We start from the raw sequence: 16,464 nt of genomic DNA, 5'->3' as shown, positions 1-16,464 counted from the left end.
CCTTTAAATGTCACTTCAAGCAGTAAAGAAGTGTCTTGAAAAATGTCTAGTAAATTATTATTTACTGTCACCATAGCAAAGATAAAATAAATCAGTTATTAGAAATAAGTTATTAAAACTATTATGTTTAGAAATGTGCTGAAAAAATCTTCTCTATTAAACAGACATTGTGGAAAAAATAAACATAATAATAATTATAATATATTAATAGTTCTGACTTAAACTGTATATAGTTGAAATATATTTTTTTAGAGCAGACTACTCTAGAGAACAACTTTAATCTACAATATCAAAATAAAACGTATCCCTATAGTTCGGATAGTAATAGATATAAGCAAAAAAAAAAGAAAAAGAAATCAAGTGTCAGGCTTGTGGCAAAAATCAAATCCGGCTATAGCAAATGTGTGACTGGAAAAGCTCCGCCACAGTAGTGAAGAAGCAGAGGTAGATTTAGAGATCTTTTAAATAAACAGCCCGCTGCACCCTGCCACGCCAGCACTGCTCGTCTTGATCGCTTTCCAGTTGGAAACCTCTCTTAAAGCCTTCCCAGCAGAGCCGACTCTGCCAAGAGCGGAGGTTCTTCTCAAAATGACCTACTACTGTGACTTCAAACCCCGGGGCAGAAGACGAAAACTCTCTCCCTGCTGGAGAAAAAAGCAGCCAATCTGCCAGCATCTAAGCTTATAACATTACAGAATCTACATATATAAAATACAGACTTAAACATCTGCAGAAGCTACCAACAATTATTGAGGTACTTGCAGAACAAAAATGTATTTCATCGACGCACGCTTGATTAAGCGATTCCAGAGGTCTGAGCTGTTTTTCGTAAGCCTCATTTAAAAAAAACGAGACTCCAGAGGGCGATTCAGCCACTCGCTGAACCACATCTCATCTAGAAAACAACAAAAATAAACGTCTCCTCTGCTGTAATACACTGGCATAGAAGAGAGCGAGAGAGAAGCTGCGGGCTCAGGTGGAATCCAAACACATCTTCATAGAGTAAATATTTAGGGTTGCTCACCATTCTCCCCGCAGAGGAACCCGGGTGTGATATGAAACGCAGCCAACCTTCCACAGACATCTCCAGCCCTGGCCACATGAAGTCCTCCACTCATGCCAAAAGCTCGGGCCTTTATAACTGAGGCAACTCTTTGTGCCCGATCCCCTCCTCTCCTCTCCCCTCCCCGAAAAAAATCTCCTCCATGTCCCCTAATGAATATCAGCCACTAGGATCGACACATGAAAGCTAATGCTCCACTTAAGATTCTGACCCTTTTTTCTCGAAACGTTCCCTGACACGAATAAGCAGCCGAATGTCTTAAAAAGTTGCCATAAATGCAGGCTGAGAGGAGAGCGGGTGATCAAAAAAGCTTAATTAATCTGTTAACGGGCACATTGGGAGTTGGCGTGTTGAGATGAGACCATGACTATGCCACTCAGGGCTGTCAGACCAAAGTGGGGCATGCATTTCTGAGCCGAGCGAAAGAGCAAACACTCTCCTGACAAAAAAAAAAAAAAAAAGAACTCTGGCGGGCATGCACATACACAAAAAGAGGACCAGTGGATTACACCGCGGGGGTGTTCTGGCCCGTTTGAGAGCCCAGTAGCGGCACTTCAAAACACAAAGTGCCCGACCATGGAGAGGGGTGGAGAACATTTCAGTGCTTATTACATCAGTTAAACCAGCTACCCATGCACAGCTAAAAATGATGAGCAAAACTTCATACTTGAAATAAAAAACACCTCGAAACATCATTTTAAACCCAATTGGAACAAAAGGGCTCTGGAATATTTAGCATGGAAATACGAGAATGAAAACGCCAGCTCTCAATACCAGCATGATTTCAGATGTCATGGTGTTTTGTCGGTCAGCGCAGTGTCTCCGAGAGACTCGCCGCTCGGATCGGCCCTCCTCTCCTGTCCCGGGGGGGACTAATTGCGGCTCTAACGGAATGAATCGATGAGGAATGGGGGCAGGACAGCATGTTGCCAGCTCGGAGGGAATAGAGCCTCTCAGATCTCCCACTGAAACTACTCTACGCTGTTGGCAAATATGCTCCAAACTGGGTCTGTCCAAACCAAACACATTTGATCAGCGAGTATCTGGATTAACGCAAATATGAAGGAAAAGAAAATAGGCACAAAAATCTATTCGTTGCTTGGACAAAATCATGTCAGCTAAATTAATTACTGATTGGTTCATGAATTTGTCTCAGTTTCACAATGACCTACAATATGATTTTTTATTTTATTTTATTAATTACACACAGGTAAGTGTTTTAAAGTTGTTGTTGTTGTGGTTTTAAAAAGATTAACATTTATAAATTGGACAGATTAACAAATCTTTTTTATTTGCTGGACTAAAAATCTGCATTTTCAAACTAAATAACGATTTATAAACTCTACAAGTGTTAAAACACTGGTATTGTGTTTTGTCTTGTCTAAAACATACTATAAAGACATCTAAATACATGGCACCTTTCTGTTATTTTATGTAAGATACTCTAAATAACAACATTGTTATTATAATTTGCAAAAAATGTCATCAGTAGGTCACAGAAGAAAAAAAAATAGTTTTAACTATCAATCTTTCAAAAGGTCTAAAAGTTTTAGACCTGTATATATATATATATATATATATATATATATATATATATATATATATATATATATATATATATATATATATATATATATATATATATATATATATATAAAGGATTCAAGTAAATTACAATTTATTACAGGAAAAGGGCTGATGTCTGGTAAGTCCATGTTGTTCTTTCCAGAATGCTTCAGTTTTTATTTCTTTTTAAGTGACTGATGTGTACCATTGAGCAGACTAAAAATACAGCAGCAACCAACTTTTTACAACATCCTATTAATTGCACATTTAAAAAGTAAGAAAACAGTTAAAACCACAGTAATGAAAGCAAATATGAAGCGATATCAGCCTAAATCTTGGTGTACTGTAATTTTATGTATTCTACAACTAATAAATTAGTTTTACCAAAGAATACAATCATACCAACACTGTCTTATTATATGACAATTATTATATATATAATAAAAATAACAATAATGCAAAACAAAAACAGCAAAGAATACTACTTATACAAACACTGTAAAAAAATCCTGAGTTCAACACAATTCGTGTGAGGATATGAAGGAATTAAGTTAACTCATTAGTTTTTTCACAAATATAAGTGGATTGAACATAAACGAAGTAAGTTGTCCCAAAAAACTAAACAATTATGTTGTTTCAGCTCAATCTAAATAAGTTACTTGAAAAAAACAGCAAACGTCTTTTTTGAGTGTATATAAACATGCATATTTCCTGTGCGCAAAATTTATCTAGAAATGTCTGAATTTCTGCAGTGCCGTACACAATGCTGTAGTGCTGTAAACATCAATATACTATACCATATATATATATATATATATATATATATATATATATATATATATATATATATATATATATATATATATATATGTATATATATATATATATATATATATATATTTCTTCACCAGTTCTAAACTATTAGGCAGTTGCTGCTCACTGCAAACAGAATTGTGATAATGACTGCATATGAAACAGACTGGGAGCTTCAGTGTGTGTACAGCGAAGCTCCGAGTGAAAGGCCCCTCTGGCTGCCAGCGGGACTGCGGTGAAGTCTGGCACACGCCTCATCTGTCCCTCTCACTCTCTCCCTCTCAGCCCAACACACTCACTCAGACCACGGCCAGAACCTCTGTGTGCATGCTGTGAGTCTCCCTCCAACGCTGCAGGCTCCTACATTACATTATCCTACCAGCAACAGCACTGAGAGAGAGGCAATGGACATGCCGAGCGCTTACTAACAAACCCAAAGGCCTCCAAACTGCTGGCGCAGTGATCTAAACCACAACAGATTATTCCATTCCTAAATATTTATTGCAACCTGCCGATCAACTGTGTTTAGTGTTTAAGTCATGCTAACTATTAAGATTTTACTTTTTCTTATTACATTTGTACTCTCAGGTTTACTAATGAGTTTATGAATGCATAACTGTAATACAAGTTTCTGTCACACAGAATCAAAAAACACTGTGTGCACTGAAACAGAGCCCCATCTAATTTTTGTTTAATAATAAATTCAAGCGCTGCAGGGTGAGGCGTGTATTTGTGCCGTTACCTGTTTAAACACATTCATAAGAGCTCAAAAGTACAATACATATTTGTGGGACTCAAAAGCCCAAATCCTAAAGGCTTCCTTAGCATTTATTTAAATAAAAGTTTGGTATGAGATATGAGTCGAATTATACCACAAGATAAACTATATACAAAAGTTTGACCTTCATAAACATGGCTGCAATTTACATATTTTCAATGTCCAATTGACAGGTATAATGGACTGTCATTACGGCTGTCAGTAAGTGAGGGCGTTTTTCAATTCAAAAATAGGGAACAACTTTCTAATCAAATATCCAAAAAAAAAATTAATCTTCGTTTTGTTACAACTGCGAACTCTCTACACAATTTAATCTGTTTTACTTTAATATTTTCTATCATTATCAATAAGTTTCAAAGAGAAAATCAATGTGTAATTCAAAATGGACCAAAGCAAAAATATTCACTATAGCTGCAACTTTTTCACCAAAGTCAAGGTCAAAGCAATCATCGGCCATCTAAAATCCTAGTGACTCGGGTTAATATATACAGTAGGGCAATTTGAGACAGTAAAGTGACCTTAAAAACCCTCTGTGACTGTATCAATTCAGACTGCTGACAAAATACTTTTCAAATACTATCGCATTTGCTTAACACCCGAGCACTATCGCATTGCATAGAAATATTTCAATAAAATTTGATCTTATTGACTGAAGTAAATGGAAATAAATCAAACAAATTAATATAAATTGCAGCAAAAAAGCTGGTGTCAGTGTTGTTGCTTAGAATGCTTTAGTTTTATTTCTTTTTAAGTGACTGGCTGTATAAAACTGAGCAGACTAAAAAAATACTTTAATAAGCAACTTTTTTGGCTCTATCATATTAATCTCAAACTTTAAAAGCACACAAGAAACCACAGAAATGAAGCCAGGTTTGAATTTATATCATCCTAATTATCTTTCAAAGTTACATAAACATATATTTTATAATAAATAGAATCATCAGGTTTTACAGATAATATAAACATAAGTCAACTTATGCACAGTGCTTCGGTGTTTATATATTTTCTCCAGTTAAGGGAAACTATAAAACAATAAACTTAACCATAAATAATACAAAGCCAAATGTTTAAAATTAACAAGTTTCATTTACCTCAACTGTGACCAACTTTCCCCTCTAATTTATGATTTAAAGCAGCTGATGATTATTCACTGAAATGCCAACTCTATACTGTACATAAACTCCAGCTTAAACACAACGATAAACAACGACTCGTGTTACCTCGTCAAATTGATTTGCCACTGTTGTACAACTTCAATAATTGAAAACATAACAATATAGACATGGATAAACAGTTTAGTGCTGTATGAATGGATGGTAAACAGGCAAAGAGAAGCACAGAGCACATCCCGCCCTTTATGAACTGAAATCTCGTCGCGCGATCAGGAGCAATTCGTTCAGAAAGACACAAATAAGCACTTTACCTGAGTTAGACAGAGAGGAGAATACATCATGTTGAAAGGGGAGCGCGTGACTTGAAATGTGGCAAAACACCGACAAGTTAGTGGATCATTTTTCACAGTTAATCATGGTAAGCCTCATCATGATTAACACTTCCACCGCCGTCACTTCTGACTTCCACTTCGACTCCGTTAAATCAAGGGTCGCCCGGCAAAAGCGAACGCGCAAACGGTGTACACGCTTGAAACCAAACTTTGCATGCAGGAAAACGCGTGGGGTGCTGCAATCTGTTCCATTTAGGAAATGGTGGGAGAAAGAATCAAAGAAAGAGAAAATGAAAAAGAGGGAGGAATGAAATGACGTTATGAAAATAGCCCATCCCAAAGAAAGTACTTGAAGGAGCAAGAGAGGCTAACTGTGGTTTCCACTGTCCAGGGGTATCCGTTAAGTCCGTGAAATTAACCCCAAAAAGTTATTTGCCACGGTTTCTGGAGCTCATATGGTGCGAAAGAAAGTGGCAATCGACTTTCTCCCCTGTTCGCCAGTGCGCACGCACCGCTCTTCCCTCTCGCGCTGATCCAGCTCGGACGCAGGAACGTTGTGCGCGCTTCACCCGCGCGCGTATTCCAAACTATTTCACTGCAACACGCACTGCTAAAGTGGCGATTAGAGCCAGGCTCGCGCGGACATTGCGTCACAGAGAACGCACATGCATGCATCCATTCATGACAAAGTGTTCGAGGCTTATCGCTTCATGTGAGGTGAGTGGATAAAAAAAACAGCGCGCGTAAATTCCATAAAAAATACCTGATAAGGCAATACCTTTATTACTTTACACAGGGGTGAGCATTTTCAATTCAAAAACTAGATTTACATGTCACCATGACACATAAATCCATAAAACTGTAATTATGACTATAATATATAGGATGAAATCAATGCATTTTAGCGCGCGCGTCTTTGAACGAGCCTTTTTTTCTTTTTATTATAGTTTGAGAGCCACAAACTTTTTATAAGTCACTGCAAGACTAACATGGCACTTCGCTGCAGATATATTCACTTAAAAGTTATCTATTAGCCTAGCTAGTAACGAAAAGGCATAGCTTGCCAAATCAAAAACTCAAAGGTGTACTTTTGAAGTTTCATAAATCTAACTTTTGCACAAATTATTAGATAGGAGATCAAATAAATTAAAATAAGCGTCCACTGACTTACATGAAAGTGTAAAACAAGACAGGCTATTGAAACGAAAAGTGTAAACACCACCTGTTATTTCTGTTGAATATGCACTGGGCGCACTGTGGACGACCAGGGAGAGAGCTGTCTATCACACACTCCCGACGTCTCAAAATTACAGAATTACGCCAATAATTACCAATCCTGTCATATCCAGAATTATCATAATTTATACTAAACTTATTCTGAAACTGTCACGTATTTTGGGGTCAGGTTCATGCGTGTATTATTTTTAATATATGAACAGTACAATAGCCTATACATGAGCATAAAAACTATTAGCCTAAAATAAATCAACAAATCAATAATTTTTTTTACTCTAAAAAAAGAAATTATTAAACACTCTGTTATTAACCTGGAAACTAAAGAGGGAGAGAAAAACGTATACTTCCTGAAAGTTTACATAAACTTAAAACATCCCTCCAGAGAGCAAATTTGAGTATACATTTTAGGATTATCGTAATTAGTCTGTGTTAACACGCGTAAATTATCATGCAACAGTAGTGAGTAATATAGTTATTAAGTCTCTTGTTGAATGCCTTCCCTTAAAGGGCAAACGAGCCATTTCTTACCCATACAAAAAAGTTCCATGACAGCATTACTCTATGTTATTATGCACACTAAGATTTATGACATATCTTTCATGCGGCATCGTATTTAGCCTACTTCAGATTACTTGCAAGCGTGTGGTACAGTGCAAACGCTCCAAAAACATGGAAGTAACCTAGTATAATAGTGCAACATAGTTTCAAACATATGCTTGGCTAAAGGTTGCTTTATCTGTCTAGCACAGCTCATTTCCGACACTGCTACTTTTTTTTATTTACAAGACAAGTTTGCTAGTGTTACTCGAACATGACATGTCCCTGCAGTTTAAAAAGCTCTTTCTGAAACATTGCCGAACTCCCGGTTGTGTCTACCGCGCACTATCTAAGAGTTCTGCCGGGGAGGGAGCGCCTCTGCCGGTGTAGATGTCAAATTCATGCCGGCGAGCCTGCGGCCATTTTCTGCTGAGCAAACTCTACTGTCGGGCTTCTGGCTTTAAACTTCAACTTGGCCTTCGGAGTCCCGTGGTTAGCACACAGACACACCGACACACACCCTTTCCCCTTCGACTGTCACAGAACTAATAACTTTCATTAGGAGAGAAAAAGCAAATCGCGGGGTCGCTATCTTATCCATTGCGCCTCTCAACAGCGAGAATAACACGCCAGCATTTGTAAGCCTTTCCCACAAAATCTTACGTTTGGCCGAAAACCAACGAGAAAAAGGAGTAACCGGCTGGTAAGAGAGAAAGCAAGGGGGGAAAACCGAAACACGGCGCCTGTGTGTTGATGATGATGATGAGGATGATCTCATTTGACTTTAAGAGTGCACAACTCGTGATCTGCCTTGTCTTTTGGAGCAACGACACAATAATGATGAAACTGATTTGTTAACGTACCATTTCGAAGCGAAACTGCCAACCTCCCCCCCAAAAAAGTTACAGCTTTAGAGGCTTTTGTAGTTCTGCGGTTCAGCGCTTGGTCATCTCGTCGGGTGCTTTTATAACTCCGTATCCATTTATCTTCGCAAAGAAGTAATCCGTGCTCCTCGGATGGGAGGAATAAACCCGGACACTGACCAAAACACAAAACGTCCCACGCGAAGTCTTCGAGGCTCGTCCAATCCGAAATCCTCGCTACAAGGTACAGAAGGGCAAAATAAAGATTTTACAGTAGCCTAATGCACGGCTTGCTGCAGAGAGTGCACTGGCTGAAGGTGCTGGCGGTTGTTTTGGTCGTGTATCTTTAATTTACAGTGCTGAATCGTCGGTCTCATAGCTTTTGCAGCATTGCACATGCAGCGCGCATAGATGTCCTTGTGTACAGACAGGAATCAATGCCTCGTCTGTTCTTTTGTTTCTTACAACACGAATGGCAACACAGACGGTGTTCTGAGCTCCATACACACATCTTTCAGTCCTCGCGGAGAAGGAATTGATGAAATACGGGGGTGGCGTGAGTGTGTGTGTCAGTGCGTGTGTGTATGTGCGTGTGTGTGTGCAGTGGAGCCACTCGTTTAGAAGAACTGCACTTGATGGCGTAGTTTGTACTGTATATAATACTTTATATATGGGTCAGCGACTCTAAGCTCGTTTTTGTCAGAATAAAATAATTCAGAAATATACAAAAATACTATATTTCTTAAATTTCTATTAATACATATATTTAATGACCAAGTCTTGAATTTCTGTTCTGGTCAAATGTAGCAAGTACAAATATATATTGCACCAAAATAATCAATACATATAAATAAATGAAAAACAAAACATCTACAAAAAGTTTAAACACTTTTAAGTTCTGTATAGTGATATTAAAGGGAAATGAAAACTATTAAATGGTACATTTCCAAAATGCAATTAGCAAGATTGCACAAAAACCGGTATGTGTTTTACAATTGCCTATAAATATTTCTCAGACAGCTTTTTTTATCATGCATAAAATGCAAGACTAAGAATGGTAAATTGGCAATGGTAGAATAAACACCTCACTGGACAATTATCCTGTCTTCAAGCTATACCATCAATAAAAAAGGGGAGCGTGAGTGTGTAAAGCGCGCGTGTGCGTGCGTTTCCTGCAGGTGCATCAATGCTTTTACAAGAACTCTAAATATGTGTCATTTCCAAATAAATTAGATTTAAACAAGATAAAAATAGATTTAAGTTTATTAAACTTCGTCATAAAAGCAGCGTCACTTGAAAAGTCATTTAATCTATTTTAAGTCACTAGTGCTTGTTACAGTGTCCTTAAATGACTTCTGCTCTCGTTTTAAAGGGTCACGAGATGCCTGGAGCATTAAAGAGCATAAATAAACTGGAAGACGAGTACAAGTGCAGGCCTTGTGATGTGATCTTATATCATTATACTTAAGATTATGCTTATGCAGAAATTAAAATAGCCTAATTGTCTTGAAATTTTGTGACAATGCAGGCTAGTTTTAAAATGAATAAATTACAAAAAATGTACTTTTTTACCTGCTGGATTTTTTTGTTAAATGCACAAAGCGCGGCCTACATGCGCAAAAGAGTAAACTTGATTTAATTAGGTATTCAACGTTTATATCGTAGTCGAAGCTGCAGTCTTGCTTTTCTACCTTGCTCAAAAAAGCTTTAACAGCTCCCTGAAGTCCAAGGCCAAATGTTTAACCTTTCGAGTTCCTCATCGGACACTGTTCGGTCAAAGCCAAGAATGATTAGAGCTCAGAATATTCTGAGTAGCCTGCGGACCAACTCTCTTTCGAATTTAAAAATCAAGTTAAATAAGTTTGTCCTTCCCGACATAATTGGCTTTTTTTTAAGAAATAACCTGTAGAGATTTTTTAATTAAATAATAAATTATTAAAATAACATCAACGTGACAATACTGATGGGAAGCGCACGGAATCTGCTACTCTTCCATTTTGTTCTGGTATTATATATTAAAAAGGCGCGATTTACTCTGTTTTTTAAGTTGATCATTTTCCTATATTAATATTCTAATGAATAGTTGACTCATTTGTACAGCCTTTTTTTCCAAAATACAAACCTACATAAGTGCAAATAAAATTAAAAACAATCCTGTGTACAAATGCATAAGATATATTTTTTTTTTTTTTTACTTTTGACTAACCCAAATGCAACGTTAGCCTGGTATAATGAGCTATGTTGTTACCATAATTTTACATGATGTTTGTCTTAAATATTTGCAAAGTATTATTTTTACCTATTTTTTTATTATTTAAAAAACGTTTGTTCCGCGTGAACTTTCATAAATAAATGAACTGGGCTAATTAGATGCTATACGAGCTCAAGTAAACGCTGTTACTTTTTCCAAAACTTGTTAAACGTTATTATAAAAGCAGAAAATATGTTTGACCCTTTTATAACATCACCTTTCCAAAATCCACAGGTCCTCGTGTGTTTGTTGGCAACTTTGAATGCAGTCGCGTATTTTGGATCCTTAATTCGGACTCCATTCCAAATGCATATACAGTTAAACTCTTTTTTTGTTTCACCCACAAAATTACTGCCAACAAAATGCCGAGTTAAATACCCACTCATTGAAAAGAGTCCGATTTTATACTAAATATTTTCACTTTATTCTAACATGATGTTTAGCCTACTTATTTTGAATATTTCAGTGCTAAATTTCCCATTATTACTGCATAAATTAAAACCTGTATACCTGAAATAATGGCAGATGAGCAATCTGCCATATATTTTTAGTACTAAGAACATAAAAAGGAAGTTAAAAAAATTATATATATATATATATATATATATATATATATATATATATATATATATATATATATGTTAGTGAGAAAACACATAAGGCATGTGCAAAGACTTTCTCATCCCATACTCAGTCTATGAATGTTTTATCAACACAAATCTAACCAAGTGTGTTCTATATATATATATATATATATATATATATATATATATATATATATATATATATATATATATATATATATATATATATATATATGTTAGTGAGAAAACACATAAGGCATGTGCAAAGACTTTCTCATCCCATACTCAGTCTATGAATGTTTTATCAACACAAATCTAACCAAGTGTGTTCTATTTTAACTGTCTAAAAAGAAATACAAAGAACTGTCATTTAATCCAAAAAGAGTGAAGGATAAGATCAGGGCAAATACCTGCTCATCTGAAATTGCCCTCAGGTACAAAAAACATGTTTTAGGAAACAAAAACTGGATCAGTGACTGCAATGTTCTTATTTACACACACAGAAATGTGAAAATAAATTCTAATTGCATGCAACAATTGATAAGGTATTATTTTAAACACACATAAAAAACATGTATGAGAAATGATGTTCACACGCTACCTGTATTCTACTTTGATTCTAAGATGCAAAAACATTACTAAATTAACTGCAATTGTTATTTATAGCTTAGGATTGGGCAATTGGATTCAGTAAAATGCTAAGGAGAACAATAAAGCCAAATATAAACAGTTCATCAAATATCCTTAAAAATAAAGGTTCTTTATTATCACAGATGGCTCCATGAAGAACCTTTAAGCAACTTAAAAACTACGCTGAAATGTTTTTGAGTAACCAAACAAATGATAATCACTCTAAAAAAAATGAAATGTAAACTTTTTGGTTGCTGTTTTTTTCTAAAGAGTGAAGGACCGAAAATGATTAAAAAGACTCAACTCCCCCTTTCTCGTTCTTCTTTTTCAGTTCCTATCAGGAGAAATCATAAAGTAAACATTCAGACATTCCACAGAACTAAATGAACTGCACAGGTTTATTTTGTTGATACATGAGAGTTGATAGATCACATGTCATCTAAAGCTTTCCTATGAAATGTTTATGGGAAACGTGTTTGGTCTGTTTTTAGCCTCTTAACTCACCCAAGCACGTAAGAACATAAGCTCTGAAAAAACAGCCTGCGGGCAAGTAATCGTTCTGACACATGAAAGTGGACATCCTCAAGTGGTAAGAACCGAAAAAGCAGTGATATCATTTTGAGGAGAACGTTCAAAGCTCATACACATGTTTAGCAAAACTTTAAAGTAACATAATATGATTATTAAGATTAATTCTTAATCAATTATAAACTTATAAATACACATGTTTTGCAGTCTGTACATAAGGCTGGAAGAGTAATTTACGCAATATGAGGTCTATAGAGTACATAGATTGTACAGTGAGTACTGGATATCAATTACTCTCCCTATCCAGTGTTCATCTTACAGTGTCATGCGCCAACTAGTGGTGAAATGCAAACACTGCAGTGTCCCATGAATAACGTGTGAATATGTTGCACCCTAAAGATGCATGTCAGCTACAACTTTGAATGGTTTGCAAGTAATACCACTCTAAAATAGCATCAAATGAGTGGTTACGTCCTATTTAAGTGCCTCAGAGATCTAGCATGTCAAATGCTGTATATATTCGTTCTCTTCCCCACTTCAGTGTAGATGCAGTAGACTCTTTGCACATGTGGACTTTGCCTTTTGTGGCTGTTTCCATGTAATGCATGATTGGTTTGCTCCATAGAGACACATATATATACTGCCCGAGGCCAATGCGAGTCTCCAATACAGCTTCACTTTTCCAAACTACTGCAATATGAGGGGGGGAGGGGGAAACGTCTGGAAACTCTCTCTCAAGACACTGATCCAAAGCATGCAGGGCTATGCCAAGACTTTGCTCCTTCTCCTCAAAGAGGAACAACTTAACTTTCACTGCTCTTTTGCCATCTGAATGCATACTATGTGCAAATTGTGCATAATTTCCCTATTTTGGATCATTTGTGGTGTATATTATAGTTACCTTCAGGGCAAGCCAAGCAATTCTATCAAAACAAGTGGTTCAAATCAAGTCAGGCTCGCTGTCGGCACTCATTTTATTAAAAATGTACAATTTTATGGTCTAAATGAGGAAAACAATAAGGTTGATGGTGTTGTAAACGCTTGTCTTTTTTTGCATATAGCTTATATGAGTATAATTGCATTTAAAGGCATTTAGTGATATAAATGGTTGCACACAGTTATGGGTATAGTAACAGTACATTAACGTGCCCCCTATTATGTTATTTTAAAGCTTTCTAAATTTTGTTTGGGAATAGATTTAAATTCATTTAAAAAAATTATATAATAAAAATATACATTGTAGCTTCACCTAATTTGTCTCTGTGTCTGAAACAGTTTGTTCAAGATCAGGTTTTTCTTGACCCCGCCTTTCTGAGAGCTTACTCTGCTCTGATTTGTCACAAGGCCCAGTTTGTTGTGATTGGTGTAAAGATTATAGAGCATGTCAAAAATTTTATTTTCATTATAATATTTCAGTTTAAGGTGGTACTTGTACATAAAAAGAGGTTAATGCACACTGAATCTGAAATGTTTTTCTATAATTTTCGCACGTAAAAAAATTAATTCAACATCACGTCGTGTGAATCGTATCAACACACTGCCTCTGAAACTTTCATCTGTAATAAAAAAAACTCTAACCTGTTTAAAAAAAAATTGGTCCCACTTTATATTAAGTGTCCTTAACTACTATGTACTTACATCAAAAAAATAAATACAATGTACTTACTGTGTTTAGGATGTATTTGAGAACACTTGTGGTGCTTTTGAGTTGGGATAGAGGTTGGGTTATGGACAGGTTTGGTGGCATGTGTAGGTTTAAGGGTAGGTTAAGGTGTAAGGGATGGTCAACAGTGTATTTACAAATATAATTACAAAAGTTAATTACAGATGTAATTACATACTTGTATTAAATCAAGCATAAGTACACAGTAAATACATGTATTTACACAATAAGTACATTGTAAAAAAACCTATTAGTTCTTATGTAAGTACATATTAGTTAAGGCCACTTAATATAAAGTGGGACCAAAATATTTTTCCGCTTTTCGCATTTAAAAAAGCTCTTTGAGAGGTGTTTTGACAGTTCAGAGCTACAGTACAATCGAAAAGCTAAATACAGAATGCCGTCACTTGAGCAACAGATCACTTTATGACAAACACACAGCATAAAATAAAGACAGAATGTGGCGGATTCAGTAACTGGCAAACGTCTGCCCTGCTGCTGTTTGATGTGTGTGTGTGTGTGTGTCCATACATTTGACGTACTGCTCATTATAAACCATATACTGTAGTCTGCTTGCAGTCTGTTGCTTCGACACGTGAACACGGCCGCCATCTATTACAATGTCTTTAGGTACAGCCAGTATCTGTTCAAGATATGTTTATGTACGTGAATGTGTGAAGAATCACAAGCAATGTATTAAAAGTCCACTGATATACTGAAATAAACTTTGCATTTCGGGATAATCCAGCACAGCTCTTTGATAATGAGCTGAACTCTCCTTCCTCTCTATGCAGTAGGCCTATTGGATAATCTATGCATTATATGGAGAAAAGAGGAGAGGAGAAATCACTGCTTCACCTGACTCCCAAATGTTTCAGGTTTTTTTTGTAATGGAATAATTAATACACATCGGACTCGGTGTGCAAGGTTTGTTTATGTGATGATTTTTTCTTCATATGAATATGAAAAATATGAAACATGAAAATTTTGGACTTCAGTGTGGAAAGACCTTAAGGAGGAAGATATTTTATAGTATTAGTTAGAATAAAGAAAGTTTTCCTTTGGAAATGTCTTCTTAACTTTTATTATTTTTGTGGAACGCTCATAAAGATCATAGTTAAAATTTGTTTAAAACTTTTGGCAGTTTGTGTAAAATTATTTGTGGCACTAACTGTCTGATTTATTGTGCATTTTGATCTGAAGTACATTGATATTTTTTACATTCACAGATAAAAAATAATGCAGTAACATTTGGATGGGTGTAAAAGGCCAATTTGAGTTGCTCAAGTGCTATTTGTTGCATTTACATCTTTCAAAGCGACTTACAAACAAGGACAATACAATTATTCAAAGCAACAAAACAACAACATGTAAATACCTTAACTTTTAACTAGTTAGTTTAATGTAGTACACAAACGTAAAAAAAAAAACATAAGTATTAGTAATAGAATTTCAAGTGTTGACAAAAACCAATTAACCTAAACATTTTTTTAGGAACAACTGAAGCTGTCAATTCAGGCAATAAACAGTAATCAAATTCAGCAAAAGCAAAGCAAAACTGCAATGCACTTTTTAAAATACGTTTAATATTTATTAATTAGATTATAAAGCTTCCTGTTTCGTTGGGAGTGAGGTGAACTATTCTGCTCTTCTGAATGGCTGGTATTTATACGTTTCTGTGGTGTCGCATCAGACAGCCAAACTTATTGTTGCTGGAATCTTGTCACGTGGCATGTTAAACATGTTGTGACGGATTATACTGAGCTATTTATAAAAGAGGAAAAAAATGTATTGTTTTGTGGCATGATGTTGCACACTGGTATTTCCTTGTTATAATACTTTTACGTTTATGTATAGTCATAAACACACACACTTAAAGAGCAAATAGTTTTACTATTTTCTGCTGTCTGTTAGGATGATCATGAATAGTTGGGAATTACTAAATTAGCGTGCACACTCACACACACACGCACATGCATGCATATATTATATATATATGTTGTATATATTGTGTATATATATACAGTTGAAGTCAGAATTATTAGCCCCCCTGAGTTATTAGACTGCTTATTTATTTTTTCCCCAATTTCTGTTTAATGGAGAGAAGATTTTTTTCAACACATTTCTAAACATATTATTTTTAATACCTCATCTCTAATAACTGATTTATTTTATCTTTGTCATGAAGACAGTAAATAATATTTGACTAGATATTTTTCAAGACACATCTATACAGCTTAAAGTGACATTTAAAGGCTTAACTAGGTTAATTAGGTTAACTAGACAGGTTAGGGTAATTAGGCAAGTTATTGTATAACGATTGTTTGTTCTGTAGATTATCGAGAAAAAACATAGCTTAAAGGGGCTAATAATTTTGACCTTAAAATGGTGTTTAAAAAATTTAAAACTGCTTTTATCCTAGCCGAAACAAAACAAATAAGACTTTCTCCAGAAGAAAAAATATTATCAGACATACTGTGAAAATTTCCTTGCTCTGTTAAACATCGT

General features: G+C 35.5%; 1 protein-coding gene across 31 annotated transcripts in view; it reads right to left on the bottom strand.

The window, feature by feature from the left end:
* The window catches only part of nfic (nuclear factor I/C), a 225,336-nt gene that overhangs the window by 180,981 nt on the left and 27,891 nt on the right, over window positions 1-16,464 (bottom strand). For 6 of the 31 annotated variants that reach the window (XM_021478405.3, XM_073910282.1, XM_073910294.1 and 3 more), the window contains exon 1: window positions 8,301-8,840. The exons of 20 other annotated variants lie outside the window; for them this stretch is intronic. In XM_021478405.3, coding sequence (XP_021334080.1) covers window positions 8,301-8,303 — 3 coding nt within the window. In that variant the 5' untranslated portion in view covers window positions 8,304-8,840. Of the gene's footprint in view, window positions 1-5,643; window positions 8,841-16,464 lie in introns of those variants that run through there. 5 more of the 31 variants (XM_021478404.3, XM_021478406.3, XM_021478408.3 and 2 more) reach the window with 2 other exon arrangements.

Source organism: Danio rerio, chromosome 8 (assembly GCF_049306965.1).
Source record: "Danio rerio strain Tuebingen ecotype United States chromosome 8, GRCz12tu, whole genome shotgun sequence".
NCBI lineage: Eukaryota > Metazoa > Chordata > Actinopteri > Cypriniformes > Danionidae > Danio > Danio rerio.
Note: the sequence above shows the minus strand (reverse complement) of the source record. Positions and strands in the feature narration are given on the sequence as shown.